At 42.3% G+C, this 26980-nt stretch overlaps 1 protein-coding gene across 4 annotated transcripts in view; it reads left to right on the forward strand.

The window, feature by feature from the left end:
• PDE1B (phosphodiesterase 1B) overlaps window positions 1–24611 on the forward strand; it is a 153499-nt gene extending 128888 nt beyond the window's left edge. For 2 of the 4 annotated variants that reach the window (XM_087956529.1, XM_026673879.2), the window contains exons 7-16: window positions 2930–3070; window positions 4688–4788; window positions 7967–8092; window positions 10857–10958; window positions 12898–13018; window positions 13468–13549; window positions 14183–14300; window positions 18266–18402; window positions 19979–20098; window positions 22130–24611. In XM_087956529.1, coding sequence (XP_087812655.1) covers window positions 2930–3070; window positions 4688–4788; window positions 7967–8092; window positions 10857–10958; window positions 12898–13018; window positions 13468–13549; window positions 14183–14300; window positions 18266–18402; window positions 19979–20076 — 1026 coding nt within the window. In that variant the 3' untranslated portion in view covers window positions 20077–20098; window positions 22130–24611. The remainder of the gene's footprint in view (window positions 1–2929; window positions 3071–4687; window positions 4789–7966; window positions 8093–10856; window positions 10959–12897; window positions 13019–13467; window positions 13550–14182; window positions 14301–18265; window positions 18403–19978; window positions 20099–22129) is intronic. The other 2 variants (XM_087956530.1, XM_087956531.1) reach the window with 1 other exon arrangement.
• Window positions 24612–26980: the final 2369 nt, after the last annotated feature.

A 26980-nucleotide genomic window follows, 5' to 3' on the forward strand; every position in this document is an offset into this window, starting at 1 on the left:
CGTTATAATGCTGCTTTTAAATTAGAAGAGAGGGTGCATTTTGGGGGGAGGGAGGGAGGGAGGGTCCTATTTTTACAGGGGTTATCAGTTGGGAGGGTCGGCAGACGGAGGGCTAAAGCCAGAATGGTCTGTGATCAGATCCAGAGTCAGAAGTGGGTGGGGTCCTTTTTCTTCTTTCCCCTCTTTTTCTCTAACCTGAGCACTTCACAGAATTGGAAGGAACCTTGGAGGTCTTCTATTTCAACCCCCTGCTCAAACAGGGAACCCTTTATGCTTCAAATAAATGGTTGCCCACAGTGGTGGGATTCAAATATTTTTACTATCGGTTCTGTGGGCGTGGCTTGGTGGGTGTGGTGTGGCTTGGTGGGCCTGGCAGGGGAAGGTTACTGCAAAATCCCCATTGCCTCCCTAGCCCACTAACCTGCTTTCCAGCTCCGTTCTCCTGTGAAGGGCAACAAAAGAAGACCCAGTCAATCGGCTGGGACTCAGGAGGCAGAGAATAGATGGGGGCGGGGCCAGTCAGAGGTGGGATTTGCCGGTTCTCTGAACTACTCAAAATTTCCGCTACCGGTTCTCCAGAACTGGTCAGAACCTGCTGAATACCACCTCTGCTTGCCCAGTCTCTTGGAAAACCTCTAGTGATGGCGCACTTTGGGTAAAGGTTTACTGAAAGCAGGCCGAGGACTAGATACCGCCCCTTCTTCTTCTTTATTTATTCATTTTATTTGTTTGTCAAACATGTACAAGGTTACAAGTATAGGTATGAACATAAACATGAAGAAAGGAAGTAAATACAGATAAATGGGGACAGTAAGACAGGGATGGTAGGCACGCTGGTGCGCTTATGCACGGCCCCTTTAAGGACCTCTTAGGAATGGGGTGAGGTCCACGGTAGACAGTTTGAGACTGAAGCTGTGAGGGATTTGAGGGTGTAAACAACGGAGTCGAGTAGAGCATTCCAGGCATTGACCACTCTGTTGCTGAAGTCATATTTTCTGCCATCAAATTTGAAGCAGTTTACCTCGAGTTTGTACTGATTGTTTGCCTGTGTATTATTGTGGTTGAAGCTGAAGAAGTCGTTGACAGGCAAGACGTTGTAGCAGACAATTTTGTGTGCTATGCTTAGATCGGACCGCAGGTAGCACAGTTCCAGATTGTCCAGGCCCAAAATTTTGAGCCTGAAGGCATTGGGAATTCTATTGTGAGTAGAGGAATGGAGTACTCTTTTCGAGAAATACCTCCGAACCCGCTCAATCGTGTTAATGTCCGATATACAGTGTGGGGTCCAGGCAGACGAACCCCACTGTATATCGGACATTAACATGATTTTTTACTTTGCCAAATTTCCAACAGAGTCAGAAAGGTAAAGACTTTCTTGAATTCCATATGGCCCTTGCTGATCTCCCCAGAAGTGATTTGTAGGAAGTAGATCTGATCCCACTTAGCTTCCCCCCCCTTTTTTTTTGTCCAGATGCTGCAACTTGATGGGACACCAGCAAAGTAATCATAGTAATTTATCGCATTAAAACACAACAGAAGTTTAATATGTTGTTTAAATTACCAGGGCTTTTTTTTTTTTTTTGGTGGGGGGAGAAGGTTACAATTAATGGAAACCTGGTTGACATTCATACCTGAACTCTCACCATCCTTCATGGCCAAAGGCAGTGGCATGAAATTATGAGAGTGATAGTCCAAAACCGCAGCAGGAGACCAGCTGCTTCACCTGAGTCAAAGAGTTCAATATTTTCCTGTTCAGATGTTACTTTGATGATAGAGGGTGCTGAATATTCATGATAAGGCTACAATGATCTAGCTCTACCTTTAGAAGTTCCATTTTTTAACAAATGCTAAACCATAATTTGACTTGCCAGTATGTACCACTTAGGTCACTCTGGCTTTCTCAACGAACCATTATGAGAACAAACTGTGGCTGATTGTGATCCCAATCACCAGTTGCTGGCTGGAGAATTCTGGGAGCTGAAGTCCACACATCTTAAACTTGTCAAGTTTGAAAAACACAGCAGTAGATCATATATACTAAAGAGTGGTGGGATTCAAAAAAAATTACTACCAGTTCTGTGGACGTGGCTTGGTGGGTGTGGCAGGGGAAGGATACTGCAAAAATCCCCATTCTCTCCCCACCCCACTAACCTGCTTTCCAGCTCTGTTCTCCTGTGCAGGGCAACCAAAGAAGACCCAGCCGATAAGCTGGGACTCAATGGGAGGCAGAGAAGAGATGGGGTTGGCGGGGCCAGTCAGAGGTGGCATTCCGAACTACTCACAATTTCCGCTACCGGTTCTCCAGAACTGGTCAGAACCTGCTGAAGACCACCTCTGATACTAAAATGGGTAATCCTACTCGGCACAGAAGCCAAGGTATGAAAAGGGTTTTTGTGCTTAGTCTCCAGCATCTCCAAATTGGACTGGGAAAAACTGTCTGGAATTCTGGACAGCCACCACTGCTTAGGCAGATTACGTTTCAGACTTGTTAGACTACAACCCCCAACATCTCAAGCCAGACTTTCCATGTCGGCTGAGGAGTTATAATCCATCATAATTGGAAGACATGCTTGGAGAGATTAATACAGGTGGTACCAAACTAGATAGCAATAGCACTTAGACTTATATACTATTTTACAGTGCTTTACAGCTCTCTCTCTAAGCAGTTTACAGAGTCAGCATATGGCCCCCCCAATAATCTGGCTCCTCGTTTTACCGACCTCAGAAGGATGGAAGGCTCTCGGAAGCATCCATCCGGTCAGGATCAAACTGCTGACAGTCAGCAGAATTAGCCTGCAATGCTACACTCTAACCCCTGCGCCACCATGGCTCTTTAGATGGAGCAACTGTCAGACTCAATAGAAGATATCTAGGCTTGCAACTCTTTCCAGATCTTGCCAAGGGTCACCTTGTCTTTGTTGTTTTTCAGATCCCCACGGTGTACCTCATGACTTTCCTGGATGCACTGGAGGCTGGTTATGGGAAATATAAGAACCCTTATCACAATCAGATCCATGCTGCCGATGTTACCCAGACTGTCCATTGCTTCCTGCTTCGCACCGGCATGGTGGTAAGGCTAACCTGAGTGCTTCAGCGAACATCCCATTTGTACACCCACAAGTTGGGAAGTGTGATATTACATGCTTAGAAAATTAATTCTGCTCTTCGGGTCTGAAGAAATGTTCAAACCTTAGGTGCCTAACTTTCTGCTGGGTTGACATGAATTACTGTACCTAGGACAAATATCAGGAATAAGACCTAAGTGCTGATTTGCTCCCAAATTATTCTTGATCAAAACTCACTTAAATACCATACACAAAAACAACAACAGTGCCATCTAGAGGTCTCCCCGGTTTAGCGCTAAGCCAAGAATTGGGAGAACTGATTGCAGTCAGCAAATGTTTGCTAAGTGAGTTGTGTTTTTCCCCCACCCCAGATCAAGTGTATCTTTAAAAATAGGGCATTAAGCAAACATTCTACAGGTTATATTACAAGATCAATATGCAGTTGTAATTAAAATATAAAATCATATCAAGTAAAAAAAAAAAAACCAAACAAACCCTAAAGTAAATCAGTAACCTGACCTGCTAAAATGCATTCCAGTAAATAAAACATCTTGAAAACAAAATCTCTCTGAAAAGAGGAGTTCCCATGACAGGAAACAACAGCTAGGACAAGATAGAAGGAAAGACTTTCCCAAAAAATTTTAAAACCAGGACTGACTTATTTGAAAAAAACATAGCCTTTAAGTTAGGATGCTTCTCTTTGGGCTTTGAAGGACAGAGCCAGCAGTTGGCTCTGCATGAGAACTATGCCCACTGAAAATGTTGGCAGTCTTATTCCCAGCACATCTAGAAATCATTAGCTTTGAGCAGTTGCAGGAATTTGGGTATGTCTAATGAAAAGAAGGACTAGGGATGACATGATAGCAGTCTTCCAATATCTCCGAGGTTGCCACAAAGAAGAGGGAGTCAAACTATTCTCCAAAGCACCTGAAGGCAGGACAAGAAGCAACTGATGGAAACTAATGAAGGAGAGAAGCAACTTAGAACTAAGGAGGAATTTCCTGACAGTTAAAACAATTAATCGGTGGAACAACCTGCCTCCAGAAACTGTGAATGCTCCAACACTGGAAGTTTTTAAGAAGAGATTGGACAACTACTTGTCTGAAATGGTGTAGGGTTTCCTGCCAGAGCCAAGGGGGTTGATCCCTTCCAACTCTGTTATTCTGTTAAATATCAGATAACAGAAATTTTCTTTGGAATGACACAAAACCATATTTGTGGTAGGAATCTTAAGATGAGAAATGGAACATGCCCTATGTGGGAGCAAATTTATATTTTATATCTGTACATATCTTGTTTTATATTGCACGTACCCAGCCACACGTATGCACCAAAGAACGGTAAGAAGTCTATCTATCTGTGCCTTGTTGCTGCTACTCTTCTTGCCATGTGAAGTGCAATTGTTTGAATGTCTGTTTCCAGGAAAGTAGGCTTCAAGTCAAAATTTATGCCACGGATAGGAGAACAACTGATCTAGAAAGGTTATGGAATCAGGGAGTTTTGGTCTATTGTAGAACCTGTCCTCCATTTATGATGACAAACCTCTGGGGTTATTCCCACCCTTTCATTCCCAAAGATGCCGATCATCTCCCCTGCTTCTTCTTCTTCTTCTTCCTCCGCAGCACTGCCTGACGGAAATTGAGGCCCTGGCCATTATCTTTGCAGCTGCAATCCATGACTACGAGCACACGGGTACCACCAACAGCTTCCATATCCAGACCAAGTAAGTAAAGAGGTTGTGGGGATGTTCCATTGTTAACCTTACACTATTTTTTTTAACAAATTTGATTGATTTTCAAAAACAAACACAAACAAACAAAACATAAAACATAAAAACATAAAAGATCTTTTTTGAAAGCGGCTTGTCATTGGCTCCCGAGAGTTCTGGTTTACAGACACAAATTCAAATTCATGCTCGTTTTATATACCATTCCATATCTTATTGCCATTCTACATTTTCTATATAGCTTCTCCCCTCTTTTAACTTTCTTAATTTTATTTTATTTATCTCATCTCAGTTCAAATCATTATACTTATATTCTTTGTCTGTCCTGTTTCCAGCTGTCTATTATCTTTTCTCATTAAACAAAATTTCTCCTGTAATCACTGATTGGAGTATGACGCCTTTATCTCTTTCCCCTAAATTTATAACACTTAGTATAATACATAACTTCCATTTGGATTCTGCTTAGTACATTCTAAAGTTGCACACTATATTTTAAAAAGAGAAAAAATTATAAATATATAATATAATTAAAACAACAATCCATACCAATTCAAATCTATCATTAATATTAATATTCATTTAAATCTTAAACATTTTACACATTACTTTTCAAATAAATATCATACTTCTATGGGAACACTTATAAACTTTCCATAATTATTTCCCCCCCCCCACTTCACTTGTAAAACATTGTGTCATTAAAATGTTCCCATTCCTTCTTAATTCAATTATCTCATTTATTTCATTTCCTTTGTTCACAAAAGTTTCACTGAATTACACTGAATATTTTATCCCACTTTTTAATCACATGTTGTTTCCAATTTTCTAACATTATTTCTAATACAAATATAACAATACAATCTTATGTACCTTTGCAGAATCACTTTTTTAGTTAAGTTTTTACCCATTATCTCTAAATAAGTCCTGTTTCTTTACATCTTGCTCCACACCTTTGAAGTTTCTCTTCCCTTCCTTCCTCCCTTGCTTCTTCTGCCCTTTTTACCCCCTTGTCTCTCCACCTCCATTTCCCTCTTCTGTATTTCCCCTTTCTGTTGCTTTCTAACATTATATCCACTTTTCATCTTATTTTTCCCTTTTTGGGTTGTTTTTTTAGATCTTAAAGTCTCCATTTTCTTTCCCTCCTTTCCCCTTTCTTCCCCAAGTAAAGTTACTTGTTCATTAAAGATGGTTTCTTCTTTGTCCCAATCTTCTTGTTCATTAAAGATGGTTTCTTCTTTGTCCCAATCTTCTTGTTGCGCAGATCTTTCTTGTAGTTTCTCGTAGGTACAGATCGCCATTTCTAAGAATTGAAAAAGAGAACCAAGAGAGTCCTTCCCTTGTTGCTCCTCTTTGTATTTTTTAAATTCCATTTTCAGTTCATCCACAAGAGATGCCATTGTAAAAGAAATTTTTTTTTCAAACAACCACCCAAGTGTTTTTAGTCATTGAGATATAATTTCCAAAAGTCCCAAAGTCACCAAGCAATCCAGATACACACAAGCTGTTTCTTTTGACACTTTCTTCTTTTTTCACTTTCTCTTCCTGGGGTTACTGTTTAGTTACAAAATTCCAGTTAAAATGTATCTTTTAGAAGTCTTGTTAGGATTTAAATGGATTCTTTTAAATTCTAGGCAGTCTCCTCCTTCCGAATCCTACTCTTATTCTTTTCTTCTCCCTTCCCACTTACAGCAAGAAAAAAAGATTTTTTATTTTTTTTTAGTGTTCAGAAATCCTTATTATCCCCTTGACATTTAATTATCCAGTTTAATTACCTATTGATGCCAAAGCGGGTTTTTCCGATTTCTCATTCATTTCTGTTCGCTGTCAACGTTAGGAAGGAGAGTGAAAAAAAAAAACTTTCCCTTTTCACTTTCATTCGCTGCTTCCGAGTCTTCCTTGGGAACGATGTACCTTTTTTAAAAATTAAAATTCCAGGATACCTTGGTTGTTGTTTCTTATCCCGGTCAGCCAAAACTTTCACTTCTTAATTTCCTCCTGCACTTTCTTTTCCAGCTGAGTGCTTCTTTGAGGCAGCCATTTCTGACCGCCGCTCTTACCACCTTCGGAAAAGGGAGTTTAGCCAGCTGAGGAGGAGAGGTGCGATTCCCCTCAACCCTGCCAGGTCTCCCCTGTCTTCACCACCTCTACGGGGTGGCTTAGCCCCGAGAGTTCCGGTTTGCAGCACTTTGGCGGCAGGCAGGAATCCATGATCGTGCGCGGTTTCTGCCTGCGCTCGCCGCTGGAGTGCCCCAAGCCAGCCGGTTAACGTTACACTATTGTTTTAGAGCAGGGATGTCAAACTCAAGGCCTGCAGGCTGGATCCGCTCCACAGAATGCTTAAATCTGACCTGGAAATAGCAAAGGACTGGTTTGGGGTGCCTCTGGCAGCCAAAATGGGGTGCAGAAGGAAGGGTCCCCATGCCCCATTTTCTCTGGTAGGGTGCTGCAGGAGGTGTCTCTCCCGCCTGTCAAGTCTCCCCGGCCAGCCCACGAAGGAGAAGTACAATGCTGATCCGGCCCTCGAAGAAATCCAGTCTGACAAGAGTTCTGAAAGACCTATGGAATGTACAATAACAAATAGTCAGTCAACTGTTTTGGTTACTTGAGGCCTCCGTGGCCTCCTTTTGCCACACAATTAATTGTATTCAACATACAGATAGTCCTCGACTTACAACAGTTTATTTAGTGACAGTTCAAAGTTAACTACAGGATTGAAAAAAAGTGACGTATGACTGTTTTTTTCCACACATATGACTGTTGTAGCATCCCTGGGGTTATATGATTAAAATTTGGATATTTGGCAATTGGTTCTTATTTATGACGGTTGCAGCTATCCTGGGGTCACGTGATCAACTATTGTGTCCTTCTGACAAGCAAAGTCAATGGGGAAGCCAGAATCACTTAACAACGGGGTTACTGATGTAACCATTTCAGTGATTCCCTTAACAACGGTGGCAAGAAAAGTTGTAAACTCCCTTAACAAATGTTTTGCTTAACAACAGAAACATGGGGCTCAATTGTGGTCCCAAGTGGAGGACTTCCTGTATTTGGAGTTAACCAAATCGTCGAAAAGTTTACCAGTTCCTCCAAACAAACAACAATCCCCAAGATCATTCGTCCTTCTCCTTGACATTGTGTTTGCTTTATGACTTCCTTCCTTTTTTTTTTTTTTTAGGTCAGATACAGCCATTTTGTACAATGACCGGTCAGTTCTGGAGAACCACCACATCAGCGCCGTCTTCCGCATGATGCAGGATGATGAGATGAACATACTTGTCAACCTGACCAAGGATGAATTTGTGTGAGCCCTCATCCTCCCTTTTTCTCTACTGAACCATGCTCTCGGGGAAAATGGGGGTATGCTTTTCACTGAGAAATGCTTCCGAGAGGCATGGTGCGGGGCGGAGTAGGGCAGAAATCCGCAAATCTGTTCAGAGTTTTGCAGCGTAAATTCAGTGCCAGAAAAGTAAACACAGATGGCTGATTCTTCATTTAACATCTTTATAAACATATTAAGTAAATTTTACAATACCAGTTGTAGATTTCTCCAACATGGAGCAAACTCAAACAGAAGCAGATATGTTACAGGTTCAGAGCAGAACAGCAACTTAACTTCAGCAGGCAAGCAAGCAGAGAGAGAGAAGCAGTTTCATTTTCAATAGACAGACTCAGAGTTTAACATACTTTTAAACTGCAGAGCTTAATATAGAGCCATGCCTAGGCTACTTCTAGTTTCAGTTTCCAAACAGTCCTCAATGGCTGACTTAGTTGCTATGCCTATTCATTGGCTGACCTTGTTAACCAAGCTCTATTCCAGTTCATGAATATACTCTGACAAAATGGATGGTCAACTTTGCGGTTAACCGGAATAAAATGGCCTCTTCCTGCAAAATGCTGAGCTTTTATACATAGTTGTGAGAAAGGGAGACAATTAAATTGAGCTTCCTCCTCTAGTTAGAAATTCATATTCTGCCATCTGCCAAGGGGAGGTGACCCAAGATGCATACACAACAATCAAAGGCTAATGGAAAAAAAAATAAGCAACCCTTGTTAGAAATACAATCACTCATCAACAAGTGCACTAGCAGGATTGAGCCCAACACCCAATGCAAGTTAAAAACCCTCAATATTCCCTACAGATTACAGATTAACAGATTTGGAAGGGACCTTACAGGTCATCTAGTCCAACCCCCACCCAAGTAGACCCTGCACCATTTCTGACAGATGGCAGTCCAGTCTCTTCTTGAAAGCTTCCAGTGATGAAGTTCCCACAACTTCTGAAGGCAAACTGTTCCGTGGGTTGATTGTTCTCACAGTTAAGTGATTATAAACAGTTAAATTTATAATCACGTGAAGTGCTCCTATGTAGGAGTCCTTCTAATTGCCTTTAATCAGTTCCATCTGATATCCATTTGCTTTTGGATATCTCCAGTTTTGGGTGTCATGTCTTCTCTTACATTTCTGAGGATGATTGAAGTAAAGAGATCCCAGCACCTCAAAATCAGCGACTTGTATGTAGCAGAGTCTGCTTAGATGGTGGCAGAAATAATTGTAATTTTTTTTTTAGGCATTATTATTCTAGACATTTTGAAGCTAAAATGACTCAAAGATGCAAAACCTTTCTAGGCAGTTGCGCTTGTAGTGTTTAGAAGTCCTCAGTTGTTGCTCAGACATTTTGAGGATAAAACCTTTGTAACTGGCCCAATAGCAAAAGGTAGGAGATTGTCTTCTTGCATGATGCAGGGAACTTCCTAATGGGTGTGTGTGTTTGTGTGTGCGTGTGTATGTGTGTGTGCACATAGCTGCTCAGGGAGTCTTGCAGCGACAAATAAGCAGCAGTGACAAGGGTTCTGGGTTCTACTAGCATTCATCCCAAAGTTGTTTGCAAGGCTTGCTCTGTGGATCTCCTACTTTTCATACCTCTTTTTATTCCTGTGAGGTTGAACGAGAGCCTCATTACCATGCCAGCACCTCCCACTTAGCTTGATTGACAGCTTCAGCCTGCACCCTATATTTCTGCCCGACACCCAAGTTTGAAACTATTTCCAGATTCAAGACAATTTACAAACCAGATGTTCTCATCTTAGGCCCATGTCTGTTCTTACAATATTCCCTCAGCCTAGCTGACCGGGCCCAAGAGGCTTTGTAAATAATTATTATGATAAATTGTCTAATTTTCTTGTAGTCAATCTCCCCTTTCTCTTGTCACCTTTAAGAATGCACTTCTTTGTTGCTTGAGCAATAAAACTTTGTATTTGATGAAATATAAGATTTGTGGAGGAGGAGAAGGAGGGGAAGGGAGGCAGGAAACGCAGCCCAAATATCCTCTCTTGTGTACATTTGGTACACTCATTGTGGTGAACTTTGCACTGGAATTTATACAGACTTTCGAATTAGAATTTTCTGGGATGCGTATATCTCTCTCTCTGTGTGTTGTTTATATGATTCTAGAGGCATGGTGAAATTAAGTTTTTAAATTCTACTGAATTATTTTTAAGCTCATCTGCTCAACCGCAAAGATGATTACTTATTAAATCCATTCCTAGGCAGAAAAAATAAAATGAAATAAAAGTTGGCAGACTCCTTCTGATAAACATATTACAACTGCAGAGGACTTGCTGGGAAGATAGGATTTCCAAAGACTTCCTGCAGCAAAAGCAGTCACTGTGAAGATGTATTTATCTTTGGGAATACACTGAATAGACAGGAAGCATTTGTGTGTCTCGAATGGAATTTGAATCTTTCCAGCCCCCCCAAGGGAAAAAAAAAGGTTAAAGACATCACTGCCATTATCAAACACAATATCAAAAACTAAACAGGGTAGTAACAATGTTATTTGATGTTCAAGCGTTTTTGATATTTGTGTCATCTTGGTGCAGAATTTTTCTTCTGGGATTGCAGCATTTCACCTCAAATGTGATCACTCAGGGTAACTGAATGGATCAATTTTTTTCCCCCCTCGTTCCTGCGGGTGTATCTGCAGAATGTATTTGTGTGGGAAGTTGAAGCACGTAAGGAAGAATGTCTTTGATGGTGGCTGTGTTTCTTTACTTCACGGGGTGCAGGGAGCTCCGGTTGCTGGTGATTGAAATGGTTCTGGCTACAGACATGTCCTGTCACTTCCAGCAAGTCAAGTCCATGAAGACGTCCCTGCAGCAGCTGGAACGGTAAATGGCCTAAGGAGGGCAGTGTGCGTGTTTGTGTGTGCACGTACATGGATTTTTTTTAAAAAAAAAAATGCTATAATGACCTCTGGACAGGTAATAGGGAAAAAATGGATTTGAAAGCATAAAAAGCATTGAAAGTTGGCAGATACGTATTAAATCTGCAGACATCTGTGATGATGCTGACAACTAAGATAATTCAGGGTGAGGGAGGACAATGCTTCCTTTACAGAGATAGATAGATAGATAGATAGATAGATAGATAGATAGATAGATAGATAGATAGATGACACACACACAGAGAGATGATAGATATAGAGAGAGAGAAAGAGAAGGGGGAGGGAGAGATACAGATAGATAGATAGATAGATAGATAGATAGATAGATAGATAGATAGATAGATAGATAGATAGATAGATAGATGACACACACACACAGAGATGATAGAGAGAAAGATAGAGAGGGACGGAGAGACACAGAGATAGATAATGGATGGATGGATAGATGGATAGATAGATGACACACAGAGAGATAGAGAGGAGAGGAGAGATATAGATAGATACAGATAGATAGATAGATGGATGGATAGATAGATAGATAGATAGATAGATAGATAGATAGATAGATAGATAGATAGATAGATAGATAGATAGAGAGATAGAGAGATAGATAACAACAGATATATGATGATTGATAGATAGATAGATAAGAGATACACAGATGATAGATATATGATGATTGATAGATAGATAGATAAGAGATAGAGGTAGATAGATAGATATATGATGATAGATAGATAGATAGATAGATACAGATGATAGATATATGATGATTGATAGATAGATAGATAGATAGATAAGAGATACAGGTGATAGATATATGATGATAGATAGATAGATAGATAAGAGATACAGGTGATAGATATATATGATAGATAGATAGATAGATAGATAGATAGATAGATAGATAGATAGATAGATAGATAGATGACACACACACACAGAGATGATAGAGAGAAAGAGAGAGAGGGACGGAGAGATACAGATAGATAGATAATGGATGGATGGATAGATGGATAGATAGATGACACACAGAGATGATAGAGAGTGAGAGAGAGGGAGAGATATAGATAGATACAGATAGATAATAGATGGATGGATGGATAGATAGATAGATAGATAGATAGATAGATAGATAGATAGATAGATAGATAGATAGATAGATAGATAGATAGATAGATAGATAGATAGATAGATAGATAAGAGATACAGGTGATAGATATATGATGATAGATAGATAGATAAGAGATACAGATGATAGATATATGATGATTGATAGATAGATAGATAAGAGATACAGATGATAGATATATGATGATAGATAGATAGATAGATAGATAGATAGATAGATAGATAGATAGATAGATAGATAGACAGACAGACAGACAGACAGATAGATATAGAATTGTAGATGAAACAATGCGTCAAGACTTTCTGAGCCGCATCTGGAAACACTTGTCTGAATAATAGTCAACAGTTCTTTGATGTTGCCCAGATTCCTTCCTGGCTGCTTCTGGCATGCACAGAGGCATGGGAAAAAGTCAAGGTCTTCACATATATGTGTGGCGCACAAAGTAAGAAGTGGCAGAAGTTTCTCCTCTGTTGCCTAAGGAGTATAACTGGTTTTTCATAAAACACCAGTGGAAAAGAGGTCTCTGGGATAAGGATGTGCACAATAGTGGTAACTCTGCTTCTGGATGGGATGGGTGTTGATACTTGTGCTAAGTCAGGCTTCTACACAGCAGCAAAGGTGAGAGCCTGGAGATGGCATAGCAAACAGGAGTCTGCCTGTCCCAATTGGGACCCTGTGCCTTTGCAGGTACGTTATGCCAGGGGCAAGATCTGACCCCGTTCTTGCTATTCTTGTGCTGCTGCTTCCCCAGGATTGACAAATCAAAGGCCCTCTCCTTGTTGCTGCACGCAGCAGATATCAGCCACCCCACCAAACAATGGCCGGTGCACTGCCGATGGACCAAAGCTCTCATGGAAGAGTTCTTCCGCCAGGTATGCCTCGGGTTCTCCCTCGGAGGGGTTATAATGTTGGGGCCTCGGATGCCAGATAGGGCTGCTGAAATCATGCTCGCCTTTCTGGTGGTCACAAATGCTTGCTTGTTGAAACAAAGCCACGGTTGTCAGGTTGCACTGAATCTGTGGAGCTTTCTGTGAAAGATTATATATTCCGTGCCTGAACCGTGGCTGAGTTTGCGCTGCATGTTACACCGGGTTAGCCAATTAGCCCATTTTCTCGGTTTTATACCATATATTTGTGAAGCACTCCCTAGGCTGGGTTGCCTGACTTCTGTGCCACAGGATAGTTCAAATCAAATCAAAACTAGCCAAGTTTAACCCCATCCATGAATATAACTGATTGGGTTATCTATGCCGTGTCGCCCATATATGCCTCAGCTACCACACTACATAGACTTGGTTCTTATCTGCCTTGTTTTTTATAGGGAGACAAGGAAGCTGAGCTTGGATTGCCCTTCTCCCCATTGTGTGATCGCACATCCACCCTGGTGGCCCAGTCACAGATTGGTGAGTGGTTAAAAAAGAACAAGCCCAGACTGTATACTACGGTCTCCTTGACTGCTTCTTCCTTTCCACCTTCAATGTAGTAGAGTTGCTCATGTATCCTCCCTTCCATTGGTTTATTTTCTCCTGCCATAGGGAACTGTCTCAGGGGTGGGCTTCAAAAATTTTAGCAGAGGGTGCTCCGCCTGGTTGCTGGGCCTAGTCAGCCTCCTGCACCTTGGTGGTGGGGGTTTGCCCTCCCCAGGCTCCAGAGGTTTTCCTTGAGCCTCCAGGAGGGCGAAAACAGCCTCCCCGGGCTCCAGAGGCTCTCTGGAAGCTGGAAATGGGCCCATTTCCGGCCTTCCCAAACTTCCGGGAGGCCCGTTTTTACCTTCCCCGAGCCTCCGTGCTCACCCTGCACTTACCTGCCTCCAAAACGGGCCGTGTGGGGCCTTCTGGGAGGGGTGGGTCAAGGCAGAGCCAGCCAGGACTGGGATTTGAGGGTGCACAGAATCTTAGCTAGGGGCTCTCCCAAACCCCCTGCGACCCCCCCAGCAGTCCACCCCTGAACTGCCTTCATGGCACTCTGTGTATAACCCTTCAGAAGAAAGCAGAGAAGTCCATGGGCTTGTCCCGAACACTCTTTTCCTTCCACAGGTTTCATTGACTTTATTGTGGAACCCACTTTCCAAGTTCTGACAGACGTAGCGGAGAAAATGGTCATCCCGTTAGTGGAAGAAGGTTCCAAGAATAAATCATCCAGCCAGCAGAGCAGGTTTGCATTTACTGGTGGGATGGGGAATTGTGGAAGAGGGGAAGAGTGCAGCCATGGGGGATGGAGTGAACCTCTTTGGCATTCTTTATGGATGAATGAATGAATGAATGAATGAATGAATGAATGAATGAATGAATTCTTTATTTGGCCAAGTGTGATTAGACACGTAAGGAATTTGTCTTGGTGCATATGCTCTCAGTGTACATAAGAGCATATGTTTGTGTAGTGTTTCTTAATTTTGGCAACCTCAAGATGTGTGGACTCCCAGAATTCCTCAGCTGGCATGGGGAATTCTGGGAGTTGAAGTCCACAATTCTTGAAGTTGCTGAAGTTGAGAAAACTCTGCTTTGCGGCAGGAATTCTTCCCAGGATTTTGTCCTGCTTGTCCAACATTCCAGCTCTCTGATCTGACCTCCCTAGTGTAGATCAGCAAGTGGAAGTTTGCTTTTCAGTGACCAAAGGTTCCTGGGATACAGCCATGATTTGGCCTTCCCATCTTGTCCACAATCCTGGATGGGTGGGTGGGAGGGGAGGGAAGAGAAGTTATTGTCTCTTAACAGAAACTGTTTTCTCTGGGTCCCTGATGGCATTCTGACTGGTCTAGCTTTTGAACATGATATTATTATTATTATTTTTTAAACAAGTTTTATTAATTTTTAAAACACACAAATTATCATTATTCATTACATGTTTAAACCTTTTTTCATTGTCAATTTAACAAGTCAGATAAATTATAATTCTGTTTTAAACCATTTCCATACAACATACCAAAACCTCTTATTCAATTTCTCTTTACTTCTCTTTACTCTTATTCAATATCATTATTATTATTTCATCTGTTTCTTTCTGACTTAGTTACCATTATTCTCATTCTATATTTCTACAATTTTTAACTAATTCTCCCCCAAAAAGACATATACACACAACACACAAAACATAAAAAAATCTTTTGGAAAGTAACTTGGACCCAGGTGTCTCTCTCTTCATGGACTTCAATTATATTCATGCTCATCTTACATATCATTACTTATTTTATTTACCATTCTAAGCCTTCTATATTAACTTCCCCACATATTTCACACTTCTTACTTCTATCTTAATTAATCATCTTAATTTGAATCATTATATTTATATCTTTTGTCCATTTTTTATCATCCCTTTGTCTCATTCCTTATAAAAAAAAAAAGAAAATAAGTTTCTCCTGAAATCATTAATCAGAGTATGATGCCTTTCTATCTCCCCCCTAAGTTAATCAAATTAATCTTTAAAATAATATCTAATACCCAATCCGATTTTGCTTGGTACATTCTATCTAACTAATACATCCAACATAATTAAGTACATAATTAGACAATAAATCCAAATATTAAAAAAGATACTATAATAAAAATTTTATAATAACATCAATACCATAGTCTTATTAAACTCTTTAATTAAAACAATATTCTAAACCTCCCCTATTATTAAGTTTTAAAGCCAATCATTTTTAAACATTTTAACATTTTAATCTCTTATCAACTCTTAAATCATTACAATACTACCATCTCATCTTATGTACCTTGCAAAATCTTTTTTTTTTAAAAAAAATTATACTTTATCCATTATCCATAAAAAATTTCTTTTTTCCATTTAATTTCAAAACATTGTAGCTTTTCTCCACCTTTTCCCTTTCTTTCTTCTCCCAACAAACCTTTCTACCCCCCCTTCTTCTAGCCTCTGCCTTACCGGCTTCCCTTCTCTGTCGTATTCCTTTTCCCCTTTGTTTACTATCATCATATTGGTTTTGCACCTTATTTTTCCCTTTCTTAAATGTTTTTTTAGATCTTAAGTCCTTAAGTCCTTTAGTTTTCTTCTTTTCTCTTCTTTTCTTTTCTTTCTCTCTTCCTTCTTTCTGAATCAAATTCTGAGATTCATTAAAAATGGCTCCTTTCTTTCTTTCTTGTTCCTCTGCTGTCTTCATCTGTTGTAATGTTTGTTGATAATTAATAAGCGCCATTTCTAAGAAAAGGAAAGCTTCTTCCACACCATCTTTACCATTTTTTTGCTTGTTCATATTCTTTTCTTAGTTCCTCAACAGAAAGAGCCATTATAAATCTTTTCTTTTCTTTTCCCCTTCTTTCTTCTTACAACAACCAGAATATTCAAAAGAAAATAAAAAAAATAAAACAGTCCCAAAGTTATCAGTCAGTCCAAACCAAGGCAGAGTTCTCACTTTCTCCTTCTGGGGTAATATCAATCCAAGAGAAAGAAAGTCCAAATCTGTTTAAAATCTTATTGCAATATATTCTAGTCTTCAAATCCTTAAGGCATCTGCTCCAACAAAGTCTTAGCATACAAATGTTTTCTTTTTAATCCTCTCTTCCCACTCATCGCTTAAAACCAATTTTCACCTAAAAGAAATAGGTTTCTTAATATCCAGTTATTTATTCCGTAGGAAAAGAGGGAAAGCTATCCTTTCAGCACCTTCAAACAGCCGCTTTTTTCCTCTTCTGGCAGGTATTATTCAGAAAGTCATACTTTTCAGGAATTTTATTAAATATGTCTTAGAGTCCTAGGAGCCAAGAAAAACTTTCTCCTCTCAATCACTTTCTCCACTTCCTCCTGCGCATTCTTACCCGGCTGCCAGCTTCTTTGTGGCGGCCATTACTGACCGCCGCTGCACCGTCCTGGGAAAAGGGAGTTCTGCCGGCCAGGGAGGGAGTCTGCAGCACCCCAAACCCTTCTCCGGATCCCCCTACCTTCAGCTGCCCCTGCAGGGCAGCTCAGCTCCGCACCCGTCTGGGTCGGAGCCCCAAAACGGCTAGCACGGCAGGGGATCGCGCAGCCGCAAATCCCTGCCGCTCGCTGGCCGACAAACCGGAAGTTCTGAACATGATATTATTTTTATTATACGGTCTGGTATATCATGATGTTTGAAGTCGGGCAGCATCAAATAAATACCTACCATAAATAAACTCCTCTGCCTCAACCAAGCTGTCGGAGTCAGTATTTTCTTACATCTCTTCTAGCAGGAAGGATAGCTTCATCCTTCAGTTGGGAGCTGACTCTGCCTGCAGACAGCCATGCATGGTCTTTTGCAAGCCTTGGTGTCTGAAAAGAAGCAGAAAACAATAATAATAACCTTGGAAAAGATTTGATAGGTGGATAAAAATGCCAAATCCAGTCTAGACATCTGGCTGGCTGTGTCACAAACCATAATAATGACAAGCCATAATTATGTCAATTGAATAATAAATCAATTGCAAAAGGCAGCTGTACTTGGAACAGCTCACATTCTGCAATGGCACCTTTGGTTTTATGAAACAATCACAGCCTCTCCCAAGGATTTGATAGCTGGATAAAAATACCAGATTGAGACTGAACAACCGGCTGACTGTGATCAACCGTAGTAATAATACAATTTGATAGTATATAGTCATACGCTTCTTCCCCCTTTCCTTCCTCTAAATGGATTGGAGAAGGCCTGGATCCTTCACAGCCATCCACTTCCCTATCTATCTGGGAATCTAGGACAACTCACTGTAGCCAACTCCCCGTGACTATCTCACCATGGGCAACCCAGCGTGGCCATCTCACCCATGGCCAACTCACTGTAGGACAACTTGCCGTGAGTTTACTGAATCGGTGAGGAAACTTGGTCCAATGAGGAATGGAAGCTCTTGAATTTAGGGCTGGATGGAGGTCCGATTCTACATCCCCACTGCCCATCAAAAAGTGTTTCATGTAGGGGAAACAGATGTTTTAAGGTGAGAATGTGCCTTTAGAAAAGTATGCAACCAGGCAGTCCCTAAAAAGTACATTGGCAGAGAGTTGTAAGAGAGAGATGTAAGTGATGAGAAGGCGTGCAATGGAAGAACTCAAGACGGGGAAGAGAGAAGAGGAAATATCCACAGTTGCTCCTTGCTGCCTTCATTGACCAATCTAGGGTTGTGTAACATGTTCTGACTGTGTCCCACTGCCCACAGTTCCACTTGGCGTCAGACTTCTGTAGATGAGCCTGCTGAGCTGGGGGACATCAACACTGACATCAAAAGCTTCCGTTCCACCTGGAGCAAGTACATCCAAGAGAACAAGCAGAAGTGGAAGGAACGAGCTGCCAGTGGTATGAGTATGCTGATGGAGTGGGGGAGCTTTGGAGAAATTCTCCCATTCAGGTCCCTTTAAAGCAGTGGTCACCAACCACCGGGCCCCGGACCGGTACCGGTCCATGAATTATTTTGTACCGGGCTGCCGGTTTGCTTGGGCGCTGCCATCTTGTTTTGACGGCGCTTGAGAAAGTGCTTCCGGGTGAGCTTGTCGGTCGTCGGTTGTTGGAAAGCGGCGTTTGGGTGCTGAAGGAATCCTTGCGCCTTAGTTTCATCAAAGAGGGGGGGGGGCGGCTTCGAACGAAGAGCCGTCCCGATGGCGGTGGAGTCTCGCGTTACTCAGGAGGAGATTAAGAAAGAGCCTGAAAAGCACAAAACAGGTACAAAGGAGGAGTTGAAGGTGGCGGGGAGAAGTGGGGGACGGCTGGCTGGCCGGTCGCTCGGCTCGCCTTGCCTTGGTTGTGCGTGCTGATGCCGGTACCGGTCCGTGGATCATTTTGTGATGCCGGTACCGGTCCGTGGTACAAAAAAGGTTGGGGGCCACTGCTTTAAAGGCTTTCTGTCCTTTCCTTAAGCTGCTAAGAAAAAAAAAAGAAAAGGATAATTTTTAGATGTCGACATGGTGATTAGCCCTGATTTCTGACTTTTTGATGTCTACACACATCCTGTATGTATAGGTTGCCTATTCCTTCACATATTTTGTTTCAATTAAATTTATTTATTTTTCCTCACAAGATGGGATTTTAAAGTTCCATTCCAGAAGAGACCGACCTCCAAGTTCTTCTTCCTAACATACTCTTTTGTTTATTTAAGCAGAAGGCTGGGCAGCTGGAAGCACAGAGCTTCCTGCTGTCCCATTGAGGATGGTTTTTGGGTGGCAGTCCTCAAATCCCTGAAAAATCACTGGCACCATCGTTATCATTTCTCCCTGGCCTGAAGCAGAAAATACAAGACAATTAGCACTAGCTGAACGTTGTTTTAAAATAAATAATAGTAATTGTATTCTAACCCTAAAGATTCAAATAGGAGACATGGTCCATTTGGTACCATCACTGGCCCATTATAGCCTACAGTCTTCTTCCTCATCTTACCCAAATGTTGCATATGATTGCTAAATGGTTACCTATTCCATTTTTTCCTTGGGAACCTTTTCTGTGGCTGGCTTTCTTATAATTTCCTACAGTGCTTCTTTGCCAGTCTATTCAGTGCCACTGATCTTCCAAGGGGTTTCGCTGACCCAGGGTCTGCCCAGATTTCTCTAGATAATGGATAGATGGATTTAGAACTGGATCTAGGGGTAGTGGATCTAGATCTGTGTGCAGATCTAGAACTATGAGTAAGTAGATATCTATGGAGATTCTCAATCATCCAGGTGGTAGCTGTCCCAAAGGTGCTCTTTAAAGAGGCAACTGGACTTCTTTTGTTTTTCTTTGAAGATGTTTCGCTTCTCATCCAAGAAGCTTCTTCAGCTCTATGAGTAGGTAGATCTAGATTTAGGACTTAAGTTGAACTGCATCTAAATCTGTAGGTAGATCTAGATCTCTCTCTCTAACCTGTGATGCTGTGCTTCTGATCGATCCCCTCTCGGTCTAGGAATTACTAACCAGACATCTATTGATGAGCTCTCACCTTGTGAAGAGGAGGCCAACACACCTGAAAACCGTCACAATCAGAATGGCAATGTGGAATAGCGCTGCGTATGGGAGGAGCAAGGTAAGGGCTTCCCAGCTCTTGCTTACTAGAGAGTGCTGATACACTCAGCTGAACAGCAGGGAATCAAGAAGACCCTATATTAAATTTCTGACTCTTAAGAGTCTTAATCTTTTTTCCCCTTATGGAGAAGGGTTATTTTGTGTGTGGTTATTTGTATGATACTGGACCCTTCCTTATTTATCAGTTTATTTAAAACACTTATATAGCTGTCCATTTTAGTCCAAACTCTGGGCAGCTCCCAATCAAAATTAAAACAATATAAGCTTCAGGCCCAAAGAACCAAGAACAACACATAGAGTTATTTCTGAGTGGCTCCTTTACTGTTGTTCACATACAAACTGAATCTTGCCAGACTAAAGCAGCAACTGTAGATTTACTCTCTGATTAGCTGTGGGAGAGTCCGATCTTGCTGTCTTGGAAAGAGCCACACCCTTCTCCAACTCCAGATAACATTCCACCACAATAACACAACACAGTACAACACAACACGCAACACATAACATTCCTTCCACCCAACCTTATCTAAGGCATTTTACATAGCAGGCAGCTAATATCAGATAGCAAGTCAGAAACTTGGCAGATAAAATTTCATGACACTAGAAAGACCATATCCCAAGATACCATGTATTGTGCATTCTCACTGGATCTCTGGTAGACATTGTTCTACTTTGTCTCTGGGGCCACTTCCACCCTTAGCTCACTTTCAGTTCCACTGGTGAACTTACCATGGTTGCAAGAGTCCTGGGATAGCGGGAGTCCACAAAACTGGATTATTTGTGGGCAGAATACACAATGCCAGTCAATCTTGCAATGGCTCAGGGAAAGGGCTGAAGCGCCCATAAATCCTCAAATGCCTCAAAAATGAGTCAAGAATATAAAATTGTGCCTGTGTGCTGATCATGTTATGAAAGCTATACAGTGTATAGAATCCAACTTGGAAGCCTAAGTTATGACGATGTCTAAGTTCTACAGCAGTGGTGTCAAACTCACATTGTCATGGCATCGTCACATGATGTATGGGGACTTTTTCCCCCTTCACTAAACTGGACATGGGCGTGGCCAGCGCATGACGCATCTGGCCTGTGGGCTGGAAGTTTGACAGCCCTGGTCTACAGTGACTTGGTCTGGCCTCTGCATCTGGGCTGTACCAATGATTCAGAGGTGGTATTCAGCAGATTCTGACTAGTTCTAGAGAAGTGGTAGCAGAACTTTTGAGCAATTCGGAGAACCGGTAGCAGAAGTTTGAGTAGTTCGGAGAACCAGCAAATACCACCTCTGACTGGTTCCACCCCCAACTATTCTCTGCCTTCCGGGTCCCAGCTGATGGGCTGGGTCTCCTTTTGTTGCCCTGCACAGGAGAAGGGAGCTGGAAAGCAGGTTAGTGGGGTGGGGAGGGAATGGGGATTTTGCAGTATCCTTCCCCTGCCACGCCCACCAAGCCACGCCCACAGAACCGGTAAAAAAAAAAAAAAAATTGAATCCCACCACTGCAATGATTGTGGAAGGTGAGAGAAACCTCCCAGTGAGCAAAAAATACCCTTTTCTTCCCTCAGCTTGTTAAGGAAGGCTGCTCTAGAAAGACACAGACGTGAGACACAGGCATCAGGCTGCTTCTCACTTCGTTCCCCACATGTTATGTTGAGCTGAGCATAGCAGGTGTTGTGTTTTTACTTACCCCTCCTGCAGTCTGCTGTGTAGGCAAAGACTGGTCCGACTGGCCACAAAAGCGTCACCTCAAATACCTCTCTGCCAAAAGGGAGAACTAAAATGGGCTGAACTGGCCTTGATTGCTGTCAGTGAGGTCCGAGCTTTGGCTGCTGGAAAGCAAATCTTGCTATCTGGGCGTGTTGGGTTTTCGATTTCCAGCCTTTGCTGTCAAGGCCTTCTGGGAGATGCAGTCCCAGTATATCTGAAGGCTGAAGAAAGCTTAGCTACTCCAAAGCAACCGGCAGCCGCTAAATCCTGCGGCTATTCATTCCATGTGAGAAGAGCAAGTCCACCTTTCATTTCGTTTCTCTTTTCAACTGGCAGGTTTTCAACGCAGTTTACTCCAAAGTCTTCGATACCATCGACTCAGCACCATCCGCATAGGGAGGGAGCCCCTCCCCAAGCTCAAGAAGGGTGTGACATGAACGCGACCATCAATACTACTAGTAATAATATTAATACTGATAAATGCAAGTGTTACCGAGTCAACGATGTCGACATCACACAGTACACACTGCCTGCCCCATCCCTGAGTTGCAGAGAGAATGAAAGACTGAGACCCTAATCCTTCCCCCCCCCCCAATATAACTTCCTCCCACCCCTGAGCACGAGTGGGCAAAAAGGCCATGGGTAACAACGCTGGGACCGGTCACCCGAACCATTCCCTTTCGTGTGCCCAACAGCCCAGGTAAGGCTTTTCACTGCCAAACCAGCCAAGCGACTGCCAAGTCAACTGTCACCACTTTCTGCCCCCCATCCACTTTTTAAACAAAGAATGGCGGTGGTTGTACTATAGGCGAAAAATACGAGGAGGGTGTTGTTGTTTTTTTAAAAAATGGAGCATGCTTCCAGGCATGTATTTGCCTGAGGGTGAGGGTGGGGACTCTCATCCCTGCATGATGGCCTCTGGAGTAGGCTTCAAATGTCTCCATCCCAGCAATCCTCGGCCCCTAATGAAATACTCCCCCTAGGGCAACATCCTGCTGTCTCTCGTCATCCAGCCTCTTGCATGGGTAAAGGTCATTCCTGTGCTCTTGTCGTCCCCACCCCCACCCCCGGTTTTGAAGACGTCCAATTTTCAATTGCTGTGGCATTAACTCAGAGCGACTCAGATCTCAACTGCATCCCCTCTCCCTCCTTTCAGGCAACAGCTTGTATACTGTGACCAAACACTGAACCCTCCCCCATCATTAAATGTTGCCATGTCCCAACTGGTCACTCCTGCAATATCAAGAGAGATAAGCAAGCGAAGGTAATCTCTCTTTTGAAGCAGCTGCCCTTCAGTCCTGGTTTTGAAACTCAAGTCGCGTTTCCTTCTCCCCTTCCTAGACTTCAATCCCTGCTATTTGGGAATTTGCAATAGGGAGGCCAGGGCACTTTGGGCCAGCAAGAGATTTCACAACGGCTACGACCTGAGGAGGAGAAAGTTCACAGTATCTCAGTTCAGCCTTCCCCAGCCTGGTGCCCTCCAAATGTTTATTCGGCATGGCCCTGTGGAATTGACAGGGACGGTGAGGGAGAGAGGTGGGTGGGAGAGAGAGGAGGCTGGCCGGGGAATGAAGTGGATTGTAGTCCAACTCATTTTAGAAGGCACTCAGTTGGGGAACCGCTGGGGTAGTAGCGTGTCCTTCGAGACATCATTCTGATCTGCGTACATCAGGATTTCAGCATCTGGTTGTTGTTTTTCCACTGAGATTGTGGGCTTAGAACAGGGTTGATAATGATCGGGTGCTAAGTGCAGGCACAAGAGGTTAGTTCTAGATGTGTTGTCCCAGATGCTTTTACTTGAACGCAGAGGTTGATTTTAGATGGTCCTTCCCAAATGTTGGCTTTTTCATTGTGAACAGTGTAAAAAAAAAGGCGAACTGGTGATCCTCTATGAAAAATCAATTGATTGGGCCAACATTGCCAATGGTCCCTTTACATTTCTTTAGCTACGGAGCTCACAGCATCAAGTCAGCAGGATAGAATTAACTTCTTGCATTTGGCTGCCTAGTTCAGGCACAGCAAGAAAGGAGAAGATAGGATAAAGTGGGTTTTATTTTTTTCAGATTAGCCTCAGGGTGGGAACAGCATATTTGAATAAGCTCCAGAGGAAGAAGTTCTATACAGAGATGGTTGAGTAACAGGAAGAGCCACCATTTAAGTACAGTATACATAAGTAAAAGTAGAGTATCATTACAGTGACTGTGATGTGAATGGGTGTCTTGTCCATTTCTTCACAATGAATGTCACTCTCCCTGACTCTACAGTTAGGCCAACAACACAACTAATAGATTCAGGCCTCAGTTCCCCCTCCCCTGCCTTTCATCCAAGTAGATTCTTCTTTTGAAATGGAGATGTAGCTGAAAATTTGCCCTATATTTCTTCTTCAGCTATGCCACCTAATCTAACATTCTGAATGTTTTCCTGAAGACCAACATGGCTGAACAAAGATCACAGTGGATTGGAGCTATCTTTTTCCTGATTTGGCCAGTTCTCCAAGTGTTCAACTTGGGCAAAACTTCCTGTTTGCATTTCCATCTTCCTTGTTCTCTTCCCTCAGTCCCACAACTTTGTAAATATCTCTTTGTCAAAAAACATTTGGTCCTTGGAACTCTGTATGTATTTGTACCTTGGACATAATTTTTTCTACCATGTAGTAACTTTTTTTTGGTTGTCGTTCTGTTTCTTGAAGTCAGATTCTTATGATAACAGCTCCATATTCCAATGCAGAATTCCAAATTATGCGCATGTAAAAGCAACTTTAAAAAGAAGAAACAAATAAACAGCAAAATAAAATAAAAGGAGGGGGAAAATCAAACAAGCATTTTGACTCCTGGTTTGTTTATTAGAAATTTCATAGAAAAGGGAGGTGGGGTCAACCCCCCCTTTTTTTAAGCGCTTGTCAATACAATACTTTAGCTCTTTTGCAAACACGCATGCAAGTTTGAACAGCTACAATCATTTTCTAATTTTTGCTTTAAAATCTGCACAAGGATTCTCATTGATATACATAGTTTTTCTTAGTGTTTTTAAAAATATGCTTGAGCATAGACTTTGATTCAAAAGTTTAGGAATTTAATGGGAAAGTATCTGAGTTGCCATAGACATTTAATAATTCCATATAATTGTAGAGATTAACAGAGAGAAGTTAGCCAGTTTTCTGGAGTAGATATGCAGGTGAAAAGAGGGCTTTTAATACTAATTAATATGCTAATTTGGTGTGAAGCAGCAAAGTCAGGATCTTTAGGTCAGTTGCCAAAATAAGATTCCATTCTTAATAAGAAAAGTTGCCAATAATACTGTGATATTGTATGCTGTGCAACAGGCTTTGAAAACAGAACTATCAGGGCAATGCAAAATCAGCAGGGAATAAACAATAAAGTAATATGCTGAGCAAAATCTTCCACAAAATTTGACATTGATAAAAGATGGAATTTTCTTTTTTTTTTCCTCCTTTGCAAAATGAACTGGTTGGAGAGTAAAGGATTTCAAAAATGTAGGCAGGCATATCATGGGGAATAAATATTGAAAGGAATATGGCAACACCAGAGAGCATATCAGGCCCAGCCCAAGAATGGCACGGAACAATCCAGTCAAATTTCACTTTTTATGTGCTTGCACCATACAACCAGAAGCTTGCCAGACTAAACCTATATTACTGTCGTCCTAATGAATAGACCTTTGGAAATGTTAGGAAGTGGCCCTGCTAAATTTCTTCTGTTTCCAATTCGGCTCCAGGTTATGTTGTCTTTCGTCTCCCACCCATTCCTTGGAATGTGCTCCCTCTTTTCAGGGAAACGGATGCTTCACTGTAGTCCATCTTGCCACTTCTCCCTTCATAAATGCAATCCATCATGGCATGCTATGCAAGCAGCCCAGTGTGTTCCCTATTGTGTGCCTGTTTACTCCCATGTAATCCTTTCCTCTCCAATCTTTCTTCTTTGCGAGAGAGGGGGTACAGGAGAGATTACCCACAGAAATCACTTGGTGTTGTTTTTTTTCTCCCCCTCCCTTGCATAATAGAGAGATTGGAGAGGAAGGGATTACAAGAGCAGGCAGGCACACGATGGGAAATCAACTGAACTGTTTGTGAAATATGCTGAGAGCTGCTGGCAACCACCGCATTGGTTTCATTGTGTTCACCATTCTGTGCTTGCTTACTCTCTTGTCATCCTTTGCTCTGGAATGAATGTAAACACAAACATTAAATCCCTTCTTGGAAATTGTTCTCTAATTATTAAGGGAAGTTGCAGTGAAATTGCAGATAAAGGTGTGAAACTAGTTGATCTGTTACAGGGAGTAGTTGCACCTGTACCCCAGCACTGTACAAGACTGAGCACTCTAATGGGTGGGGAGTGGAGATAAAGAAGGCACAGTTCCGGTGTCCTGATTTCCCACTTAGTGACAGCTTTGCTTAATGATAGAACATAGAATGACTGAGATGGAAAGGATCTTGGAAATATTCTAGTCCTGTTCAAACAGGAGACCCTATATCAAATGTCTGTCCAGTTTCTTCTTGAAAACATCCAGTGATGAAGCACTCACAACTTCCAGAGGTAAGCCATTCCAATGATTTAATTGTTCTTAAATAGTGCAGCTGGTCTCAATTGCTGCTAAACCAGGATTACCTGTAAATTTTCTGCAAATGGATTACACATTTTTAATACCACCTCCACAAAATTACAAGGCTCTTTTGGCTAAGGCTGGGGATATCCCTGACCCTCTAGACCAGTGGCCCCCAACCTTTTTTGTGCCACGGCCCGGTACCGGCATCACAAAATGATCCGCGGCCCGGTACCGGCATCAGCACGCATGACAAGGCAAGGCGAGCCGAGCGACCGGCCAGCCAGCCGTCCCCTGCTTCTCCCCGCTACCTTCAACTCCTCCTTTGTACCTTTGTCGATGGGCTTTGCTTCGGGACGGTCGCTCGGCTCGCCTTGCCTTGGGTGCTGAGAGAATCCTTGCACCTTAGTTTCGTTAGAAGCCCCCCCCCTTCGATGAAACTAAGGCGTGAGGATTCTTTCAGCACCCAAACGCCGCTTTCCAACCGGAAAAGCTCACCCGGAAGCACTTTCTCATCAAACAAGATGGCAGCACCCAGCAAACCGGCGGCCCGGTAGGAAATGTTTCACGGACCGGTACAGGTCCGCGGCCTGGTGGTTGGGGACCCCTGCTCTAGACACTACAAGT

The sequence above is a fragment of the Notechis scutatus genome, chromosome 2 (assembly GCF_049901735.1).
Source record: "Notechis scutatus isolate UNSWTSFEM ecotype Mainland chromosome 2, rNotScu1.2, whole genome shotgun sequence".
Lineage (NCBI taxonomy): Eukaryota > Metazoa > Chordata > Lepidosauria > Squamata > Elapidae > Notechis > Notechis scutatus.